This window comes from Aotus nancymaae, unplaced genomic scaffold, assembly GCF_030222135.1.
Source record: "Aotus nancymaae isolate 86718 unplaced genomic scaffold, 86718_ANA_hifiasm-v0.15.2.pri h1tg000083l, whole genome shotgun sequence".
Classification (NCBI taxonomy): Eukaryota; Metazoa; Chordata; class Mammalia; order Primates; family Aotidae; genus Aotus; species Aotus nancymaae.
This window is the reverse complement of record NW_026988498.1, coordinates 7,423,771-7,448,346: the sequence shown is the minus strand read 5'-3', so window position 1 is coordinate 7,448,346 and position 24,576 is coordinate 7,423,771. Positions and strand designations below refer to the sequence as shown.

The 24,576-nt window shown below is 37.1% G+C and overlaps 1 protein-coding gene across 4 annotated transcripts in view; it reads left to right on the top strand.

Moving 5' to 3' along the window:
• USP6NL (USP6 N-terminal like) overlaps nt 1-24,576 on the top strand; it is a 150,846-nt gene that overhangs the window by 113,353 nt on the left and 12,917 nt on the right. For all 4 annotated transcript variants that reach the window (XM_021670621.2, XM_064369080.1, XM_012443446.3 and 1 more), the window contains 7 exons: nt 7,698-7,807; nt 10,027-10,075; nt 11,689-11,809; nt 14,994-15,088; nt 15,653-15,718; nt 15,822-15,921; nt 18,819-18,971. In XM_021670621.2, the coding sequence (XP_021526296.1) occupies nt 7,698-7,807; nt 10,027-10,075; nt 11,689-11,809; nt 14,994-15,088; nt 15,653-15,718; nt 15,822-15,921; nt 18,819-18,971 (694 nt within the window). The remainder of the gene's footprint in view (nt 1-7,697; nt 7,808-10,026; nt 10,076-11,688; nt 11,810-14,993; nt 15,089-15,652; nt 15,719-15,821; nt 15,922-18,818; nt 18,972-24,576) is intronic.

Below are 24,576 nucleotides of genomic sequence, written 5' to 3'. Positions count from 1 at the left end.
TGTCCACTCTGATGATAGTTTCTTTTGCTGTGCAGAAGTGCTTTAGTTTAATTAGATCCCATTTGACAATTTTTGCTTTTGTTGCAATTGCTTTTGGTGTTTTCATTATAAAAACTTTGTGCCTATGTCCTGAATGGTATTGCCTTGATTTTCTTCTGGGGTTTTTATGGTTTGGGGTTTCACATTTAAGTCTTTAATCCATCTTGAGTTATTTATTTATTTATTTATTTATTTATTTATTTATTTGGGCAGAATCTTGCTCTGTCACCAGGCTGGAGTGCAGTGGTATGATCTCAGTTCACTGCATTCTCTGCCTGCTAGGTTCAGGCAATTCTCTTGCCTCAGCCTCCCAAGTAGCTGGGATTATAGGTGCGTGCCATCACGCTCAGCTAATTTTTGTATTTTTAGTAGTGATGGATTTCATCATGTTGGCTAGGATGGTCTCCATCTCTTGACCTTGTGATTCGCTTGCCTCAGCCTCCCAAAGTGCTAGGATTACAGGCTTGAGCCACCACTCCTGGCTGATTAACTTTTGTATATGGTATGAGGAAGGGGGTCCCGTTTCAATTTTCTGCATATGGCTAGCCAGTTATCCCAGCACCACTGTTAAATAGGGAGTCCTTTCTCCATTGCTTGTTTTTGTCAAGTTTGTCAAAGATCAGATGGTTGTAGGTGTGTGGTCTTATTTTTGAGTTCTCTGTTCTGTTCCATTGGTCTGTGTGTCTATTCTTATATCAGTACCATGCTATTTTGGTTACTATAGTCTTGTAGCATAGTTTGAAGTCAGGTAGTATGCTGCCTCCAGCTTTGTTCTTTTTCCTTAGGATTGTCTTGGCTTTTTGGGCTTTTTTGTTGCTGTTGTTCCATATGAATTAAAAAAATTTTTTTAAAACTCTGTTAAGAATGTCAATGGTAATTTAATGGGACTAGCATTGAATCTATAAATTACTTTAGGCGGTATGGCCATTTTCACGATATTGATTCTTCTTATCCATGAGCATGAAATGTTTCTCCATTTGTTTGTGTCCTCTCTGATTTCTTTGAGAAGTGGTTTGTAGTTCTTGAAGAGGCCATTAAGTTCCTTGTTAGCTGTATTCCTAGGTATTCTATTACTTTTGTAACAATTGTGAATGGGAATTCATTCATGATTTGGCTCTCTGCTTGCCTGTTGTTGGTGTATAGGAATGCTAGTGATTTTTGCACATTGATTTTATATCCTGAGACTTTGTTGAAGTTGCTTATCAGCTTAAGAAGCTTTGGGGGATCTCAAGTTGACAACCTAACATCTCAGCTAAAAGAACTAGAGAACCAAGAGCAAACAAGCCCCTAAGCTAGCAGAAGATAAGAAATAACCAAGGTCAAGGCTGAACTGAATGAGATAGAGACAAACTCTTCATAAAAATCAATGAATCAGGAGCTGGTATTTTGAAAACATTTAATAAAATAGACGACTAGCTAGACCAATAAAGAAGGAAAGAGAGAAGAATCAGATAAACACCATCAGAAATGATAAGGAAGATACCACCACAGACCCCACAGAAATACAGACAACCATCAGAGAATATTGTAAACATCTCTCCGCACATAAACTAGAAGATCTAGAAGAAATGGATATATTCTTGGACACATACATCCTCCCAAGACTGAACCAGGAAAAAACTAAATCTCTGAATAGGAAAATAATGAGTTCTGAAATTAAGATAATAACTAGCCTACCAACCAATAAAAGCCCAGCACCACTTGGATACACAGCTGAATTCTACCAGAGGCACAAAGAAGAGCTGGTACCATTTCCACTGAAACTATTTTTAAAAAATAGAAAAGAAGGGATTCCTCCCTAACTTATTCTGTGAGGCCAGCATCATCCTGATAACAAACCTGGCAGAGATACAACCAACAAAGAACATTTGAGGCAATATCCTTGATGAACATGGATGCAAAAACCCGCAATGAAACACTGGCAAACTAAATCCAGCAGCACATCAAAAAGCTTAGTTACCACAATTCAGTTGACTTCATCCCTGGGATGCAAGGTTGGCTCAACATACATGAATCAGTACATGTGATTCATCACATAAACAGAACTAAAGGCAAAAACCACATGATTATCTCAATAGATGCAGAAAAGGCCGTCGATAAAATTCAACATCCCTTCATGTTAAAAACTCTCAATACACTCGGTATTGAAGGAACATACCTCAAATTAGTAAGAGCTGTATATGACAAACCCACAGCCAACATTCTCTTGAAAACTGGCACAAGACAAGGATGCCCTCTAAAAGTTCTGGCCAGGGCAATCAGATAAGAGAAGGAAATAAAGGGTATTCAGATAGGAAGAGAGGAAGTTAAATTTCCTTTGTTTGTGGATGACATGATCCTGTATGTAGAAATAAAAATTATTTATGGTTTAAACCTAAAGCCTATTCTAAAGGATGCTTTGGTGCTCTTTTGATTTTTTCTTTTGTGTGTGTGTGTGTGTGTGTGTGTGTGTGTGTGTCTGTGCGTGTGCACGCGCACATTCAGGTAAAATTTCACCCAGATGAAAAGTGATACCTACTGGATAATTTAGAGAGTTACTTGTTTTAAATTTAGCCGTTTGGGCCCTACACAGAATATCTATTTTAGGATTTTAGAATTCCAAATTATTTTAGAGTGGTGATTAGCTATTTGCTCTTAGTGTCATAGTCAGTGTTCAAAATGATGTCTGAGAGAACATAATATGAAATATAACCCCAGCACCTAGTACACTGTGCCTAGCATGTGGTAGGTGCTCTGTTACTATTTGTTTAAATAATGAAAGTAGAAAATGAAAGTAAAAAGCACTTTATTTACACGCTGTATTCATTTCCTCGGACTACTATAACCAAGCACCACTAAGTGGCTTAAAACAACAGAACTCTCTCTTTCACAGTGATTAAGGACAGAAGGCTGAAATTACGGTGTTAGTAGGACAACCTTTTCTCTCAGCACTCTAGAAAGGCATCCTTCCTGGCCTCTTTCAGCCTCCGGTGGTGGTCTGCCATCCTTAGTGGGGCTCAGCTGCATGGCTCCATCGCTGCCTTCCTTATCACCTGCCACCTTCCCTCCTGTGTCTGTGTGTCTCTGTCTTTCCTGATGGGGTTAATAGTTATTGCATGTAGGGTCCACCCTCATCCAGTATGACCTCATCTTAACTTGATTACCGCATCAGAGGCCGTATTTCCAGCTGAGGTCACATTCATAGTTCTTGGTGGACATGAATTTTGGAGAGACACTGTTCAACCCAGCTTGCCTGCTAATAGGAGTCTAGTTTTCAGTTATATTTTAGACTTTTTCTGTATAGAATAAAATTATCAGATGGCCAGTTAATACAAGAGAACCATTTAATAAAAACTGACAGCAACTACAACAAAAGAAATAACTTGCCAGCCAGTGCCTTCAAACCTGTAATTTTCAACACTGTCATCAATATTATTTTTACTATTTGAGTTTCCCCCAGTATCAATATTTAGCCAACTTTTTTTTCTTTTCTCATCCACTCTTTCTGTCTCTACAAAGTGGTATACATTGCTCTCCACATATCCATCAAGAACTAGAACTTCAGTAGGAATAAAACTATGACCTTCTCTTAATCTGCGGAGACTTTTCTCAGATGGGTGAAATTATTTGGACCCAGCGTATTATGAGCATTCAGTCCTTCAAGTTCCCATGGTGGCCTGTTTATCTTTTCTTGTCCCCCTGAAGCTCTGTGGGTGGTGTTGAAGAATGTATGAAGATGAGTAGGTACAGTGTCAAGAATGTTTTCTTCTAGGTTGGAGGAGACGTGATTGCATAGAAATATTTAATAATGGTATGTGATAAGTACTCTAAAAGCAGGAGAACGAAAAACTTGGCTGAGTTGAAAAGAGGGTAAGAAAGGAAATCACCTTTATGGTCTAGGAAGATGTCATGGTGTAGAAGGTGTCTTGGTGGGGCTTTGTTTCCCACAGGAAGGAAAAAGATTGGGGAATTTCAAAGAGTATTGCAAAGACCTTCCCGATCTCCTCCCTCCAATTTGGATCTGATTAGTTTTAACTTGAAGCTTCATATTGCTGTATTTTAAAAACAAAGTACCTACTCTACCATGAGGAGAGCTGACATTATTTGAGTACTTTGATGTCTAAGTGCTCCATGGGAGTTACCCCATTTAATTCCTGCAGCAGTGCCAAGATACAGGTTTTGTCATCGTTACTGTATTTATCTTACAGATGAGGAAACTGAGCTTAGTGAGGCTAAGTAACTTTTCACCCCGGGTTAGCAAGTGGCAGGGGCAGGATTTACAAGCCAGGCTGTCTTGGCTGCTCTCATCTAATATGTCTTCCTCTCCTCTTTTAACTTCATCTCATTTTTATTTTTCTGTCTTGATTCTAGCAGTGTATCTTACAGATGGTGGGATCAACCATAGTGGAAAGCAGCCTCATCCACAGCCTTAGTGTGGCCCAGTAATCTTGTAGGCCAAACTCACAATGACAGTGCTCATTGTTTATCTAAATGCTTCCCACTGTACTTCTGCCCTCAGGTTTATGGGCTCATTTGATCCCATCTTTTAAAAGAAAATGTTTATTTTTATATTACTTTGATACTCGTGGATCTCAACCCACCTAATCTCAGAGGTAACTGTAGAAACTGTTTACCTCCTTTCATTCAGGAGCAAAAAATATGTTTGATTCCTGCATTACTTTGTGAACATTTTAAGACATAAATAATATTTCTGACCTATTATTTTTTACATATTTACCCGGGCTGTTCTTCTGTCACGAGGCCTTTTTTATGATGGATTTTCTTGTCCTCTGGAGGAACCGATATTATAGATGTGTTTAGGTCTTTTCTGCCTTCCTGTTAACTTGTATTTTAAGGTTTTTTTTTAATCATGTCTTGTCAAACATTTTCTTCTTGTGTTTTGACATTAATTGAAACCTCTTTACTTACCCATTATCTTTTTTAAAAAAAAAAAGATGTAAGAGAACAAATATGTACAGATTTATTTTTTAAGCTGTTTTTGTAATATCTTCTAAACCACCTTTTTCAGAAATAATATATGATTATATTTTAGTGGTCATATGATTTTAATATAATACTATACATGTCTTCCTCTGTCTTGAGAATTCCGAAACATACTGTGGCTGCTCTTCCTGTTTTAAAAAGCTACGGAAGCACCCTACTCTGAGCTTCAATACACAAAAATACACAGACTCTTAAAACACTTAACATACACATACTTATTCTACACATGCCCAGATAGCCTTCCTTCCACTTTTAGCTGAAGTCAGGAACAGTTATGTTTTTATATATATTTATTGGAATTGATGCAAGCAGAAGTTCACATTACCAGTACATGGTAAATGGGTCAATATAACATGTATATAAATTCTTATTTATATTAAACATGGTTAAATTTTGATCTCCCATCTGTTTAATCATGGGAGATTAAACCTCATTCAGATCCCTTTCCCTTGAAATGCCACTAAATTGACAGCAGAGTTTTTATTATAAAAAGGCAAACCCAAAGAAATGAGAAAATGGGAGATAGGGTAACAGCTACCAGTTTTGGAAAACCAGAATGCAGACAGACATTGAGTAAACTTAGCAAACTAGAGAAAGCTAAATCCTAGGCTGGCATTGGGAATTGGAGAAGCAACCTGATTAATAGCTCAGAAATAAGGCTTGGTAATTGCTAACTGCAGGTACCTCTGGAAGCAGAGGTGAAGCTAAACACAGAAGTGGTTGAAAGTTTGTTTCAGAAGCAGTTAGAGCTCCTTAGGCCCCTCAGTGCTGGCCCAAGACTGGAGGTTTGTTATTTGGCGAAGATGCAACAGAGGGCGTCTGCACTAGAGAAAACACAGACCTTGCTGAGGGTGAGCTGCTGTAGTGAAAGCAGAGGAGTTGAATATGTTAAATTTTGGATGGTCCAGCCTTTTTCCTCAACTCATCTCCCACATCACTGGCAGCCAGGTGCTTGTCTTCCCGACAGGAGATGGGAAGAGCCTTCTCTGAGGGATGTGATCAGCATAAGAAAATAAACCCAAAGGTACTGACTTCAGGGAACCCTAGTCCAACTGCCTGGCCAGATCCCTCCACAAGCAGGATCACAGTCAGGAAGCCTCACCCGGGCATGCAACTTTTTAGTGTCCCACTTGCAAATAAAAGCAGAAAAGAAGTATCACTGTGGATTTGAAGAAGGGAGCTAACATGAAAGACAAGCCTTAGAAGCAAATGGAAGAAAGCAACTTGTAAGAAACAGATTATAGCATAAAGAAGCGAATCTAAAAGACTTTTTAATATCTTCGGAGAAATAAAAATAGACATTGCATCCATCAAACAAGTATAGAATACTATAAAAAGGAACATTCAAAAACAACAGAACTTATGGATATAAAAAGTACTAGAAATGAAAAACTTAATTGAAAAATAACAATTGAGGAAATTCCCAGAATGTCAATTATAAAGGCAAAGAGATGGAAAATAATACAAAATAATAATAATAATAAAAGAAAATTAAATGACAGGTTAGGAGATCCCAGACTGTAATAAAAAGAGTTTCAGAAAAAGAAAATGGGAATGGAGGGAGTAGAAGATGAAGAAATTGACAGATGAATTATTGAAGATGTCTGAGAGCTCAAAGATGTGGGTAGGAGTTTGTAGATTGAAAGGATTCACTAAGTGCCCAACCCTGTGGATAAAAATAGATCCAAACCCAGTACTGAAATGTGAAGTTTCAAAACATGGAGAGAGAAACTCCTACAAGCTTCTAGAGAGAAAAAGCAGATTGCACATAAAGAAACAAATTAGAATAGCAACATTGGAAGCGAGAAGACAGTGCTATGCCTTTTGAGCGTAATATTTTCCAACTTAGAATTCTAAGACAACCAAACAGTTAAATAAGAGGGAAGAATTATCAGATACTCAAATTTTCAAAAACCGTATCTTCCATACAGCCTTTCAGAGGAGCTACTGAAGAATGTGTTCCTGCAGAGCAAGGGAAGAACCCAAGAAAAAAGATATGAGACCAGGAAACAGGGGGTCCAACATGGGAGAAAACCAAAGGGAACCCCAGCAGGTGGAGAAGGGGAGACTCCAAGACCTGAGCTGTGCGGTAGGCCCAGAAGTCAGGCCGCACAGGCAGGAGCAGGGCAGACAGCTCTGGGTGAGAGATCTCCAAGATGAAGTTGGTGGAACACTATTCTATTGGAACATCACCTGAGGAGATGATACAATTTATAGTGAGCTTGGGATTGAATTCACTGCAAGTATGTAGGAATCGAAGCAAACCAAGAAACAAGGCAATGATTAGCTTCAAGGAAAACAAAAGCATTATCCTGGAAAGAAACAAGAAGTCATAGTAGACTGCATGGCTCAGCCATGAAGAGCTTTCACATAATTTAATAATGCAAACTCTGGAAAGTTCTGTATCCTAAATTAAAATCTAACTAGCTAGACAGGATGAGAGGGAAGGAATGTAGGGGAAGAGGGAGAGGCAGAGGGTAGGAGAAATGGGGGAATGGAGGGGAAGGAAAGTGCCTTTTGTATATATTTATATATATAGTGTTTTGGTTTTTCAACCATTGAATAGTTTTTTTAAACCAAAAACTTGTTAATGAGAATTATTTTACTATTTGTCATAGATATTTCAACAACTGATTTCCGTAAAAATCTGTTCTCTTTCTTCTTTTTCTCCTCAGAAATTAAAACACAGAGCACGGGGCTGTTCACCTGACATCAGACAAATAGACCTGGATGTCAACCGCACATTTCGGGACCACATTATGTTTAGAGACAGATACGGTGTTAAGTAAGTAAAGTGTAATATTATGAAATGTTAATCGCATTTATACATAGTCTTTATTAACTTAAAATGTAAGTGTTTAGAATGCCTTTATAGACTGTCATTTCGATTTAGGTCCTAAAGGTTTAAGCTTTTGCAGATCATTTGCATCTATGTTGTGTGAAACTTAGCAACTAATTTAACTTAAATTTTTTAACCTTTGACAATAGCAGGTGCTATAAAATTGGTAAAGAATCATTTTATAATCTGGGAATTCTTAGAAATATAGTAGATACTTTTATTAGAAGTCATAGAAGAATGAGTGTGTAAAAACTTTGTCAGTGTTAAATATATCTCTATAACCTTGACCCCACACATAAATAAAACTTTTTTAAAAAAGGGAAATGAAGTGAGAAATTAATGAATTGATATATCATTGCTGTGACAACTTATAAATGAGAAGTAGTTTTGCTGATCTCTATATCAGAGAGTCCACAGGAAACAGAAACCAATAGGAGATACATATTAGGACATTTCAGGGTATTGGCTTCTCCAGTTGTCGGGGCTGATTAGGCAAGGCCAAAATCCACAGGGCAGGCCATCAGGATAAAGGACAGGCTGGGCCTCGGGAATGAGCTGAGAAGCTGCTGGCCACAGGCAGAGTTTCTTCTTCAGGGAAGCCTCAAATCTGCTCTTAATCCTTTCCACGGATTAAATGAGCCCTGCCCAGATCTTCTAGGATAATCTGTCCTACTTAAAGTTAACAGATTATGGATTTTTTATCAGTCTACAAAATACCTTTCCAGTGACACCTAGATCCGTGATTTTGGATAGCTGGGGATTGTTGTTTAGTTGACACCCAAAGCCAACCACTGCAGTCCAGCCTTGTCAACTTGGCACTCACACACACCACCTTAAGCCATTCTTAATTTCCAAATAAGATAGTGACCAAGTCATCCTTCCACATAACATGATACAACTATTCTTCCCACAACTGAAATGTGCTCCCAACTATTCTGCTCACAACTGAAATGATGATGCCAAGTCCTTGGGAGATGATCACACTTTGGCTTTAGTATCCTGTAGCTTACACACTGTGGTACACAGTTGACTATTTAAGGGAAAAGAGAGGGAAGAAGAAAATATTTGTTGGTATATATACAAGCATACTTATACCAAAATAAGGAAGAAATACTCATAACAATTGTAGTGATCATTTCTGTGATCATTTGGTCACAGGTAGTATTTATAATGCCCCCTTTCACTGCCCATTCCATATTCCCTTTGCCCTCAGCAAGTACCTCAGATGGTTGTGGTTCTTTACCTAGAGGGGTGACTCAAACCTTCCTTCCTAAAAATCTGGACCTAGCAGTACTGCCTGAATTGGAAATTTTCCATTGACTTTCATCACAGGGTTCAATAATAGTAGTAAGAGATGCCCCAAGTGTTCTCCTGCATTCCAGATGGTACTCCTTCTTGTGTCTGTTGTGTCATAGCAACCCATGTTCCCCTTAATAATCAGGATAATCCCTCCAGCCAGCACAGCCACTTCCTTTGCTTGTTGGTTCAGAGGTATAAGGAGCCCAAAGTGGTTGGGTGGCAGTTTCAGCTTCCAGGTCAATGAAATCACGGTTATGTCTCATGGTGGAAGCATTTTTCCTTTTGGAACTAAGATCTCTAGACCAGCAGAACCCAAGCTTGCAGTGGCAAGAAGCAAACACTTTGCTAGTAGATCTCTAGAGAGAATGGTGAGTGGAGCCACTCCTACTTCCAGCCTTTGAATCTTGGATCCCTGAATCCTGTCTATGGGAAAAACAGGACCTTGTATCAGAGCCTGATTTGGAGCATATTCAGCATCCGGAGAACATTACCCCAGCCCTGCAGGGTGTTGTACCTTACTGGCAATGTCACTGAGCCTTCAAAAGGCCATCCACCATTCTATCAAGCTTGCTGCTTCTATCACAAGGGTCTCAGATAGATTAGCAAAAAAGGGGAACAAATTTAAGGAATTTTGAAGTCTTTTGTGTTTTCTTGGTATAAATTCTTTCAGGATGAATATTATCTAGTCTTGAATTTAGACTTTTTAGAGTATTGTTTGAATTTGAGCCTGGGATAATTTATTAGATTAGTAATTTTGTCTGTATTATCTGATTTCAGTCAGCCTTTGGTTTATTTTTTTTAAGTTTATAATTTTTAAAATATGTGAAATTACTAAATTGTATTTAATGTAATTTTTTTTTCTCTAGGCAACAATCCTTATTCCATGTTCTTGCTGCATATTCTATTTATAATACGGTAAGTTGGAGCCTACCTGCCCAAGGTCTTTGAGTTTAATTCCGAGGCACTCCCTACCTAACAGGGCCCTCTGGGCACATTTTTGCATCTCAGAGCTGGGTGGTCTCCACAGTCTCTTTAGCTCTGTGGATCTTTTTAAGCTGAAACCCTGTGATAACCCTAGGGCCTTAGAGCAGAGCTGATTCTGAAGTGGAAAAACCTAGATATGACTACAGTATGCCACTGAGTCTCACCTTTTCTCTCTCCCTCTATATTGTTTTGCTTTGTAATGCTTGTGTTGTTTTGTTTTTATTTTTAAGCAGATATGCAGGGTAGAAGGACAGGAAGTGGAGGTGGCTTGGTTGATTTTTCTTGACTTTGTGTAACTCTCTTTGCTCCTGGGAGCTTACCTTTCACAGTCACATTTATCTGTTAGATGAGGTCCAAACAAGATAACTTATGCCCTTACTGGCTATCCCCAGGAGAAGGCTAAACTCTTTGCTAATAGACATGCACTTCTTAAGTCTTTCGGCGTTATTGAGGCAAAAGATAATCTTGGATAGATTAATTCGTGTTGGACCTAATGTGGGTGTTAAATGAATATTTGCTGACTAGGTCCCAGGGAGGACCACCTTTGAACCTTGGGATGTATAACTTCTATTGTAGTTAAAACCTTTAAATTATAAGAACAGAAATTCACTCAAACTAGGAACAGTTAAAAAGGGGTTATTAAAGGGACATCTCATAGGGAGGAAGCACTGGTTGGGCCTCACAGGAATTGGAGCTGGAAGGTGGGAAGCATCCCATGAGAAGGAAAGCTACACCTTCCATCTCTCCCACTCTGGGGGCCATTCCGTATCTCGGATGATCTCTGTGAACTGTTTAGTCCAGTTTCTCTCTCCAGATTGCTTCCTTTGCCTCCTGGCTCAAATTGCACCTACAGACTCAGTGTGACCATTCTGTCCCAAGTACATCCCGACATCTGATTACAGTCTCTCTGGCTTTGTTCACTTTTCCTAGAGAGAGTGTCTGATGAGTCAGTGCACCCAACTACCTGTTCCCCAGGGGTCAAGTGTCCTCTTCTGGTCCATTAGCTGTGGTTCCTGTGTCACAAACATGAATCCCTAAGGCCACATCATAAGCAGGGACTATGGGGAGAGTGGGTATTTCTTAGAGAGGAGGCATAGACTTTGCATGGGGAATCCCAAAATGTGTCTGCTTATTAAGGGTTCAGAAATCTAGAGGAGATAAAGACAGCAAACTGGGTATTGTAGGAAGAGAGACTTTGCCAGCATTTGAGCAAAGAGGAGGAATAGTGAGCTAAGAATCATACATAAAGTGAAATAAATACTAACACTTATTAAAGAAAGTATGACAGTATTGAACAGAGGCCAATAAAAATAGGTAGTAGCGATTTAGAGTTTGTCTGTACCTGTACATTTATTTTTGAGCACAATTTTATTCTCTTAGGTGGCATAACACTGTGAAGATTGAAGAGTATAGTATTTGTCTCTAGAATGGATCATTAAATGTGTGTAGGCATTTTCTGGTTTCTGTAGAGTAGCTTTTTCTTTGTACATATGCATGTGATTTGACTAAACTCCCCAGCTTCTGTGTTCCCCTTTGCTCCCCAGGAAGTCGGGTACTGTCAGGGGATGAGCCAGATCACAGCTTTACTCCTCATGTACATGAATGAGGAAGATGCCTTCTGGGCCCTGGTCAAACTCTTCTCAGGCCCTAAACATGCCATGCATGGTAAGAAAACCCTGTGCTTTATCTATGCAATCAAGTTAGGGAAAAAGGTAGATTGAAACAAAACCAAAGATGCTTGCAAGAGCTACATGCGACAAATTTACTGTCTCAGGACTTGTTCAGTTCATTAGTATTTGTTACTAGTTTCTTTTTTCGTTTCTCATTATTGAACTTTTCTAAAGTGTTTACATTTATTTGCCTTTGTCTTTACTCCAAAGTGTATTGTTGGCATTTTAAAATTCTTTCCTTATTTGCCTTTGGTCAAAAGAAACTAATTTAGATTCGGAGGAATTTCAGAACAGGTATATTATTGGGATAAATAAAAGATGCCTTTCAATCAAAACTTTTAGATAGTCATGAAATTATCACAGTGAAATGTTTACCATTGACTGGATATTGTGATGTATAACTCCTTGTCAAAAAAACAGTAATTGAGAAATGACACTTAGATGTTTGAAGGAAAGGTAATAATTAAGTAGTTTTATATTTCAAGTGTAGTTTTTAGTTTTTTTGCATAAAATTGGTTCCACTTTAAATAAAAGGCCTGTAACAGGTTCTAGGCACTTGATTATTTAACATCTCAGAACCTGCATGATTTTTTGGTTTTCAAGTTAACACTGTTTATAATTTTCTCTTTGTTTTTGTCAAATTAAGCAATAGACTTTATTTCAGAGAGTTTAGATCACAACTGTTGAGACAGGGTCTTGCTCTGTCACTGAGGCTGGAGTGCAGTGGTGTGATCATGACTCACTGCAGCTTTGACCTCCTGGGATCAAGCCATCCTCCCACCTCAGCCTCTCTAGTATCTGGAACCACACAGGCATGTGCCACTATGCCTGGCTAATTTTTAAAATTTTTTGTAGAGATGAGGTGTCCTTATGTTGACTAGGCCGGTCTCAGTCTCCTGGGCTCAAGTGATCCTCCTGCCTCAGCCTCCCAAAATACTGGAATTACAGGTGTGAGCCACTGACCCCGCCCTTAGATCACAGCTTGTCTTGGAAATAAAAGTGGCATTTGTTCATATAATGCAAAATTATTTTCCCAGTGCCATCAAATTTAAACAATTTTAACACTAGTTATGCTAAATGTTAAATAATTTAGCACTAGTTATTCTAAGAATGGATCTTCCAAGTTTAGTTTGTGAATAATCCTTGTATGGTGGGGAACCTGCCATATATTTAAAGTACTGTTTTAATATTTTCAAAATTGTGACTTTCTGTAGCCCATTGTTTGTGAAATCTCACACTCTTGACTATGTGGTCTGACCATGTGAGGATATTATGTATGTGTGGAAGAGTGAGTGGGGAATGTGTGTGTTTGCATTTGTCTTTCTCCTTTAGTGTTCCTTGTCAATTACTTAATAAATATCATCTGCATGGTAACTGTATCTGGTAAACAGACTCTAAACGTAAGACATGTTATTATATTGAGTTGCCGTCCTGGAGGCAGTGTCATTCCAAAAGGCAGCCTGGAGAAAGCCGCCTTCCCTGTCAGTCTGTATTTTGCATTCCCGTGGGATGGTTATGCTGATCTGTCTTGAGGTACAATAGAATGCAGATTTAAGTGGTATGTAATTATATGCAAGACTGTCCGATTTTAGGAATTGGTCATTTCTTTTAAACCTATTTGATAGCTTACCTTCAGTAATTTTGTCGCTAATCTGTAAAACAATATTTATTCTACTATCCTAACATTTGCACTTAGAATGCATTTTGGCTCATTATTAAGGGTAAGTTTAAACTTAGAGATGCTTGTTTCTATGTCTGCCTGTGAGATTTTATAACTAAAGGTTGCCTCAGTTCTTTGCATTTCCAGTGTGAAAGTGGTTTCACTTATAAATGTATGGAATCAAAGCTAAGGCTGAAATACAAAATATGAGATCTGGAACATCACTGGAAACTGAAGAACTGTTAAGTTTCTTAACATTCTTGAGCTAGTTATTACTGAACTGTATTGCCTTTTTCAAACTCAGACATTCCTTGAAATTTTTTCAACTTCCATTCCTATCAAATTGACCATAAAAGTGGCACTGATGGATATAGATTTTTTTAAATGAAACCATTTCACTGAAAAATATTACTAAAGGAGGAATAGAATCTCCATCTCTGGAAATTTTTACACACACCTTAGAAAACTGAGAACTAGTTAAGAAATAGCCCGGTAGATTGTAAAGCATCACTGCCTAATAGTGTGTACCTCAGGTTCTTGGTGGAATAGTTTCATTTTGGGGCAGCAGATGTTCTGTGGGGGAAAATGCACTCCAGGATCAAGTAAATGTGGGAGACTGAGTGAAAGAAAAACAAGTTTCATTAAGTCTAAAAGACAAGAACATTAATAAGCTAAAATGCCTCATGAATATCTAAGAAGGATATAAATGTGTCCTCTGGTTTCTTTTTCAAAAGCATAGAACATCTGTTAACGTCTTTCAAAGTTGCATAGAATTCACTTTGAAAAATCCTAATGTAGCAGAATCATAAAGTCTGTTGAGTGGACTTTCTTTTTAATGAATTGTATAGAATATCCTGAATAAAAATAGATGTAAAGTTCAATGAGTTAAATACTCAAAATTAATACTAACTTACCATTTGTAATTTGTTACTTCTTAGATACAGATTATATTGTATAGTCCTTTGGGATAAAATACATTTTTGATTTAACATTGATCATCTAGCACATATATTCTTTAGCAGATGTTAAATATAGCTTTATAGGAAAGGATTAAAAAGTGATTTAAAATGTTGGAAACATTATACTAATGAAATTCTTAGAATAAGCCTGAAAAAAGTAATAAATTATTATTTAATGTATTAAGAATAAAACAAAATGATAACTAGTCAGGGTTACAGTAACCTTTAAAAAAATGTATGCGTTTAAGATACGGCCCAATGTCTTAAAAGAACAGATAACCTTGATAAATGGCTTCAGTGTCTTTTGTTGTTGTTGTTTCCATTTAAATTCAAAATTACAAAGTTATAGGAGGGCTCAGCACACAAGTCCTAGCTAAAAGTTTTATTACCCAAAGATTATACACAGTTATTTCCTGGGTTGGGAGAAAACTATTTTAGTAACTACTGGATGTTTCTTTTTATTTTTGACAGTTACGAATGAAAGAAATATGTTGCATTTTAAGATTGGAGGGTTTTGTTGGTATTGTTTATGAAGTGTTGTTTTTATGTTTGCATTCTAGGCTTTTTTGTCCAAGGTTTTCCTAAACTCTTGAGGTTTCAAGAACATCATGAAAAAATACTGAATAAATTTCTGTCCAAGCTTAAGCAACACTTGGTAGGTAGATGTGACACTGATGTACACCCACCTACCCCAAGAAAAAAGCTGGGATAATTAAATTGTCTTTGGTCCCAATTACCTTATTAATTTATGGTGTCTTCCATTTCATTTACTATGCAGTTATAATTCCCAGTTGTTTACAAAACATTAGATTTGTAAAATTTAATATTGATAGGCTATCACAGTTCTCACCGAGGGACTTGAGCTTCTTTGAAGCTAATAATACAAACAATATACTATATTGTTGTTTGGAAGGTTTTTCATTGTACAGAAAGTATTTTTTCAGGGTCATAGAAACTTGTTGTTAGTGAACTATATATATGCCTTATTATAGAACACAGTGGTTTAGTAAAACAAAGAAAGCTCACTATAAAATATATTAAAGAGAATCTGAGTGTTGTGTTGCAGTCCTGTCATAAGAGGAATTTATTCTTGGAGTGATTTTGAGAAGTAAATGTGTTTAGCCTTGATAGCTGCATCCAGCAGCCTTCCTAACTTAGTGTTATTTTGTTAAAATTAGTTTGCTACAATCCAGAAATTGTGAGCTCTTTGTTTTTTCAGGATTCTCAGGAAATCTACACAAGTTTTTACACAATGAAATGGTTTTTTCAGTGTTTCCTTGATCGCGTAAGTATTTATTTACAAAACTCAATCATAAAATTTTAAATACAAAATGAGGGGAAACTGTTAACCTTATTTTTGTTTTGTTTTGTTTTGCTTTTAATTATAGACTCCCTTTACACTAAACCTCAGAATATGGGATATCTACATCTTTGAAGGAGAACGAGTTCTTACTGCTATGTCTTACACAATCTTAAAATTACACAAAAGTAAGAAAATGCTTAATCTATAAAGATTTCATAAAAATTAAGGCTTATTTAACCTTGATTTCTCATTCCCCACCCTACTCCAAATTCATTGTCTTTTAATAGTGGTTTAAATTTTTTTTTCAATCAGTGGAGAAATTATCATCAATTGATAATAGACTTTTATAACTTCTTTCTCATGACTAGCAGCTTACTTCACTGCAAAGATCTTTGGTTCTTTTCTCTTTCTATCAGTGTCATTTTCACACTTAAATAGAAAGCAGTTAATTTGGTTTCACTAATAATACTTTTTGTTAAGTATTTGTTTCCACTGGGAACCCTTGTCCTTTTCATCAGTCTGAATCTCAAGTTTGTGGTAAGAGAAGAAAGACCAAAGGAACCAGGAGCCTTAGTTCAAAGGGCTGGAGAGAACATTTTCTAGTACTGTTTCCTTCATCCAGGGAGAACAGGACCCAGCTCTGAACCGTGGGTGGGAGCGTTCAGATCCACTTCTCTACTGGAGTATATTATGGCCTCTGGGGCAAGTTCAGCCAGTGTCTACAGGCAGATAAATGCATCAAGGCTAAAAAAACAAAAAAACAAACACTGGAGAATTTCTAGTCTTCAGTTGCAATATTTTAAGGACTCTTTTGATATGTTACACCTTACTTTAAAATAAAGAAATGAGAGGTTTTTTTTTTTTTCATGAAGAACCGTATTCATCTGTAAAGTATCAATTCAGCCTTAAAAATTATGTGACTTCTCTTATAGCTATGCAGAAAAGAAAATCATTGAAAACTTTAGAGCCTCATGTAGTCTGCACTTCTAATCTAGGTCATACCACATAGTTTCATGTTCATAGTACACTCTACTCTCTTATTTATTCTTGAATGGTCTGTTCCATTTCCCAAATAAATTATAAGCTAATTGAGTGCACAGGGTCATGTTTGTAGTTTTTCTCTCTGCTGTGCTTGGCAGTGTTCTAAGCACGTGTTGCATACTTTACTATAACATTGTTTGGTTGCTTACTTGAAAAGCATGGACTGCAGGAGTACCAGATTATCTATAGGTTAGACAGGAATGAACATGCCCTTTAAAAGCACCTTTGTTATGTTTACTTTTTTCAAGAAAATGACTCAGAATTGTTGTGGTTCACTTCCCTTATACTCAATTCTTCTTTCCCCAACTAATGCACCAAAACAAATGACAATGAATTGTCTTCCAGGATTCAGCATCTCTCATCTGATCATGTGAAATCTCTTTCCCTTCCTCCCTTCACCTACCCCAAACCGCCCTCCGTGCATGTCTCTCTCTCTCTCCCTCCCTCCCTCCCTCCCTCCCTCTCTCCCTCTCCCCTGCTCCCCGCTCCTCTTGGCCCCCACTTTTGTTTCTGGATTGTGAGTGGATCAAAATAGAGAATAGAAGCACAGTTTTTATTAAGAGACATTAGCTTAATGCTAATGTCACTCTCATCTTGTTCTTAAGTTGTTATATGATGCTTGATCAGTTTTGACAAGTGAAAAGTTTCTTCACCCTTGTAAATAAATGTTAAGCAAAGCAACTACTTTACATGCTACCTTATCATTAGACTAAATGAGCTGTGGAAAAATCTGTCTGCTCTTGTGTACTTTTCTTGGTTAGAGTGACAAAGCTCAAGTACTTACATGAATTTCCACCCCACCATATAAAGTTTCTGGAATGGAAAGGGGGCTGGGAGATGGGAAGAGAGTCTGGTTAAAGTTTCAGTTAGACAGGAGGAATAAGTTCTGAAGAGCTGTCATACAGCATGGTGACTATAATTTATAATAATGTATAAAATACTTGGAAATTGCTGAGAGAGTAGCACTTAAATGTTCTCACCACAAAAAGATAAGTATGTGAGGTAATAATGAGGTAATAGCTTGATTTAGTCATTCCACATGTATACATATATCAAAACATACTGTATACCACAAATATGTAGAATTTGTCATTAGCCAATTTAAAAAGAACTTTCTGGGCATATTAACCAATAGTTAGCTGAAGCTCATAAGAAATTTTTTCCTTCCTTTTTCTTTTTTTTCTTACTGATTGTCTTGAAAATACGTTGTGACTGGACGTTCGTCACACAGTGGTTTTAAATAATAAAAAATCAGAAACCACCTAAATGGCCATTACTAGAAGACTGATTAAGTAAATTCCAATGCATACATACAGTATACTCTTATACAGCTATTAATGATGATATAAAAGCATATTTGCTAAAATGAGAGATATCAGTGATACATTATTGAATGGGAAAAAAAGCAAAAAGGTAAATAACTTGAAAAGTATAATTTGGATTTTTCGGTTGATACACATAAACACTTGTAAATACCCGGATCTACCTGTAGGCTATTATGTAATGAGATCTTGGCAGATATTTACTTTCTGCTTTGTGTTCATACTTAATTTGAATTTCTTTTTCCAAGAAAATGAATTTCATAAGTAGAAATAAAACTCACAAAGTTAATAATCCAGATGTTCTGGGAAATTCTGAAACAGTCATAAATATAGACTTAAAATGGGGCTTCCCTATAGCATTTGGAGCTGCATTTCATTAAAAGAGAAAGGCCTCATGTCCGCTGAGGTGGTCTTCCTGTGTCTGTCTCTAAGAAGCTCTTGCTCTGGGGTAAAATTAATGCCTACGTGTGGTTATTCCAATGAGGAAGTATTAGGCAGTAGTCTCCTCCCCTCCTTTCCCCAGTAAGATTTCCTGCTTTTCTCCGTGACAGTATTTCTGTCTTACTGAGTTTTAATGCTGTCTCAATGCCATATGTGAGTTGTATGCTGTTTGTGCCCTTTTTAATGCGCTTTTACACTACACCTGACTATAATAGAATATCTTTTCCACCTAAAGTAGCTATTGACTTGGCATTTTCATTTCTCTTATCCTTTCTTAGAACATCTAATGAAATTGTCCATGGAAGAACTTGTAGAATTTCTTCAGGAGACCTTGGCAAAGAATTTTTTCTTTGAAGATGATTTTGTTATAGAGCAACTTCAGATTTCTATGGCAGAACTGAAGCGGGCAAAATTAGACCTTCCAGAACCTGGTAAGAATTACCCCAACACTTTATATTTACATTGTAATTAAAATTGGAAGACATGGCACAATTAACATGGGCTGTTTCTTGCCCAAAGCGTAAGCATTATACTTGTGATGACGTAACATAGATCAACGCCTTACCAGCTCAGCTGCTTTGGTTTTTTTTCTTATTTTAGGGAAAGGCAAGTAAACATATTAATTAAATCTACCTCTCCTAATAGATGACTGTACTATTCCTACTTAAATTTAGAAAGCAAATACTATTCAACAGAAGTAGCCATAGTGCTTTAAACTAGCATAACAATAAGCATTTTTTTTTTTGCTTCCTTCATCTCATTTTGTGAAACCATGTACAATAGTAGAGCAAAGTAAAAGCCCCATCTTACAGATGACGAAATGGATACTTAAGTGCTTAATATGAAGCCATGGATCCACCAGATAGCATTACTGAGACTGGAGGCCAGTTTTTCTGACTACTAACCCAGGGCTCTTTGTAGTATGCTGCAGTATAGATAATATATTTTATGCACTTATTTTAAGACATTTTTCAGCACTGACTATTAGGTTTTCTGCTAGGTACTTTGCTGGGGATTTCAGAACTGAAGAGAAGGATGAGAGCAAGCTCTCAGGGTGTGCATAGGAGAGCCAGAATTTACGAAAATGCTAACAGAGGGTGGGGCATTACTAGAGCTAGCTGTAGGATAAGTGGGAGGGGGCAGGGGAAGGGAGTGGAGGAAGGGAGGGAAGAAAATAAAAATGTTGAAAGATCACAGGAGGAATAACTTTCAGAAGTTTCGACCAGATAGTACTTGACAGTGTACGTCCTGAGATAAAGTTCCTTTTGCCTTTTTTTCTTTCTTACCTTTGTTGCAGTGGATGGGTGTAGTAAGAGGTTAGGGAAGTGGAAAGCCATGAGCGAGAGATGAAAAGTAAAGAAAGTCAGTTATGTATGCCCTCAGGTAGAGGTGAATTTGGCGGTTCCTGATCTGTGTGTCATGTTGGCTGTGTCTATACAGAAGGACAAGCAGTACTTTCATGGAAAATAACGGTTTTCCCTTTGGTAAAAACCAAGATGCTCTGCTTTTATTTACTTAATTGAGAGGGCTCTAATCACCACTGCTCCGAGGTTCGCTCAAGGGCATCCAGATTCTTAGGAAGCAACCCTTGCAGCAATAATGAGGTGTGGCATAGGTCTTATGGAGCGTCGCTGTTGCTAAGTGAGGTCCCCCCCCCGCCGACTGTTCAGTTTAATGATGTCCATTTTCTACTCTCATTTATTTTTATTTATTTAATTTATTTATTATTTTCTACTATCATTTATTTTTAAATATCTTGCCTCCTTTTAAAAAGAGTTCAAGGCAAGTTTTATTAAAAAATATATATATAGAGGAAAAAATATAGAACTATTTAAACATGAGATAAAAATTCAAAACCTGTGTCATGGATTGCAGTGATGGTGACTTAGCATCTAAGTAGCAGCTACTATTTATTGGATGTTTACTGTGTGCCACATACCACAAGTGCTCTCTCATTTAATTTTGAAAAATAACTCAAAAAAAGTGCTCATCTACATTGTGTAGCTAGGGATACATGGTAGTAGTAGTAGTAGCTAGGGATACATGGTAGTAGTAGTCTTTAAGATCGTTTCACTAGAAAATGAGAATGGGGCAAGGGTGAAAAGGGGAGGGATAAATAGTAGCAGAATCATGCTCTGATCGTACTGGTGGTTAAGGTAGAATGTATGAGGCATCTCTGCATTTTCTAGCATGACCATCTGCCTTTCATCTCCTGCCTGTCGTTCTCTTCTTTGTTGTGTACTGTATATGGAACACTAAGATAATTAAATGGACGTCATACCAAGAAATTTCAATGTCACATCTATGCTTTTAAAAACATACATGAACATGCTGCTTCCTTGTGACTCCTTATATACTGTGGCACTGTGAACTCCCACCAGTCATGTATGATGACGCCTGTTTTCCTAGGCCCACGTGAAAACATGGTGCTGTTAAATGGTAAAATTTTTGCTGATTGGATAGAGTCTTCCATTGTTGTTCTGATTGATAGTTCTTTGAGTATCTTTCTTAGATATTTTTGGGGCATCTTTCTTTTTCTGTGAACTTCTGCATTCATCTGTTGCTCATTTTTCTATTGCTCTGTTCATACAGGTTCTTGTTAAGGAGACTGACCAGTTTATTATGTGTTGCAGACACCTTCCATATAGCTTTCCCTGTGGCTTCTTGCTTTTGTGCCTTATGTAAAGAATTTTCCACATGCTGCATGAAGTGTTTATTCTTAATTACCCATATTTCTCTTCTAATATTTGTATTTTTTTAATGTTTATGGGTAACAACTTCATTGAGATATAATTGAGTATGATTAAATCTTTAGCTCATCTAGAATTTACTTTTTGTTACAGAATAAGAACTCAGCTCTGCTTATTTTCCAAACCATTAGTCATGTAGATTAGTAGCATTTATTAAATTACATTTTGACACTGTATTCTGTTCCATTACTCTCTGCTTTTCCAGTTATACTTTTTAAATATGAGACAGGGTCTCACTCTGTTGCCCAGGCTGGAGTGTAGTGGCTCGATCACTGCTTACTGCAGCCTCGACCTCCTTAGTTCAAGTGATCCTCCCACTGCAGTCTCCCCAGGTAGCTGGGACTACAGGCACATGCCGCCACTCCTGGGTAATTTTTGTATTTTTTGTAGAGGGAGGGTTTTACCATGTTCCCCAGGCTGGTCTCAAATTCCTGGACTCAAGTAGTCTGCCCACCTTGGCCTCCCAAAGTACGAGAATCACAGGAGCATCCAGCCTCCGGTTACACTTCGAATATCTATTAGGGCAAATGTCCCCTCATTACTTTTTGTTATTTTGTCAAGTTACAAAAAATAATCCACTAGTATTTTAGTGATATTCAGATACAATATTTTATTTGTATTATGATTGCACTGAAATTAAGGATTTTTGAGAGAAAAATTGTTGTTTAAAAAATTATGTTTTTCTAAGTATAAAAACTTATTTTACAGTTGTTGAGGTTTGTTTTCTTCATGTGACTGTTAGGCATTTCTGATCTCACATTCCACTCCCCACTCGTGTACCATATGAATCGTGACTGTCAGCAGGTGGTCACTGGACAACCCCAGGTGTGCTGCAGACCTGCTTTTTCCCCACAGCCTCAGGCGTGTGGACCTCACCACTGCCACTGGTGCTGGAGCCTCAGCTGGGGCTCTACAGAGGACACCCAGACAGAGTGAAGGCAGGAATGCCAGTTGTATCTTGTTTATTGCTGTTGCAAGTTGAAGCTTTTCTTCCATTTCTAACTGGTTAGGAAAACTCTCAATATCCTTTTAATATTATTTTTGTAGCCAGTATATTTGATCAATTATCTTAGATTTTCTGAGATTTAAGATATACAATCTAATCTTTAACAAATAATGGCAGTTCTTCCTTTTCAGTATTCATGTTTCCTATCTTTTTTTTAGAAAATAGCTAGAAGGTATTCAGCTATTATTGTTTTTAAGTTTTCTTGAAAAAATCAAACTGCATGTTCAGTTTTTTTTGAATGCCTTTTGAACACAAATGAGTTAATCATTTTTTTCCCCTTTAAGACTTTGTCACATGAATAATTTTGTTAATATATTTCCTAGTGGTGAACCATCATTGCAATTCTTGGATAAACTTCACTTGGTTGTTATAAATTATTCCTTTATAGTACTGCTGATTTATTACTCTCTTTTACTTAACAATTGAAATGGTTATTCCTGAGATTTCATTGCAGTTAACCAAAATACCTGTGTGTTCTCAGGTTATACTGGATTCATAATTCAGAAACTTTCCTTCTTTCTCTCTCCTGGAACTTTTACAAAGTATTAAAATTATTCTTTAACAGCTGAAAAATATATTTGTGAAACTATTTATTTCTCTCTGATATAATTGTTTTGGGAGATAATGTTTTGATTATTTTATCTTCCAAGGTCAATGTGGGTTATTTGGTCATTTATATTTTCCTAGAAAGCTATTCATTTCTAGTTTCTTAATATATTTATGTAAGGTTTTATGAAGTAATCTCTTACGGTTCTTCTACCTTTACATCTGTAACTATCCTGCATTTTCATTTCTCACTTTCTTTGTACTTTTTTCCCGCTCCTTGATAAAATTACCCGTAATTAGTCTTCATTAATTGGCTGTATCACGAATCAGCTCCTGAATTAGTTAATTCTGATTTTCTTAGTTTATTTCTTTTTTTTTTTTTTCCATAAAGTCAAATGTTTGGTGAGGTGTGGTGGCTTATGCCTGTCATCCCAACACTTTGGTTACTTCCTTACTGCCAGTTTAGCCAGATTTATAGTTTATGACCCAGATAGAAGAATCAAAAAAGATTTTTCTCAGAATAATTGACAGCCATTTTAGTCTTGGTAAATGGCCAGAACCTTCAGGATACGTCAGTGGTTCTGGAGAACATTCACACTCCTTAGTGTGACACATAGCACTTTCTCTGCTGTCTGCTTCTTCTAGACTTCACATCCCACCTCCTCAGCCACTTTTAAGTCACATAACAGTAATGATAACAGCAAACTTTGAGTTTTCTGTGATAGACTTTTGCTAAATGCTTTGTATTCACGTATTAACTTATTTTTTTCCAGCCGCCCTTTGCAGTAGGCATTTGTTGATGCAAGCTTTTTTTTTTTTAAATCATTAACTCAAGGATAAATTCTCCATGCACAGGATTATTTGGATTTTAAAAATTAATACTCAAGTTATACATTAAGAAGCGTATTTCTTCTTCACATTTAATTCAGTTTACAAAAATTAATATAGTATTTTTAAATCTGGCAAATGTTAACATTCTTGTCTAATGTAACTTTAGTTAATGTTTGGTTCCACTTACAAACAAACTCCTACAAACGTTTTTGATTGCCTTTAAAAATGTAATATATCCAGTTTCCTTTAAATGTATCAAATTTCAACCTAAAAATAAAATGTCCCTAGTTCTAAAAAACTTACAGATTTAATTCAGCCTTAAGAATATGCTGAACCTTAAGTCTCTCAGTTGTTTCAATACTGTTTATAAGTTTAAAATCAAAAGTTCAAATCAGTGACTCACTTGCATATTTTAAATTGGCATAAGAAGGCCAACTTGGCCAAATTCTCTGAAATGTAAGTATGTAAAACAGAGAAAATTCTAAATACAAACAGATTCCTTAATGCAAAAAATTACAGAATTAATCACATATTTGATTCTCTTAAACTTTGCCATTTATTTCTAGATCTTCAAAGAAGTAAGACTTTTTTTTCCAGATAAATTTTGTGTGTACTTTCTCAGCTGAAGCATGAGCTGGAACTCCAAGTGAGTTCCATTAGGCGGCCCTGCCTTGGTTACCCTGAGGGTGGTGCCTACGAGAGGGCTTGCCACATGTCCAGACTCCTTAGGCCCTGGCCGCACACCACCGCGCTCCTCCTCCTCCCCCCACCTCCTCCTCCTCCTCCTCCCCTTCCCCTCCCCCTCCCCCTCCTCCCCTGCCCTTTCCACCTGGAAGAGCTTGACCTTCTGCTTTTAGAGATCTTTGAACCTGATGGAATCCTCTGGAATCCTCTGTTCTTTTC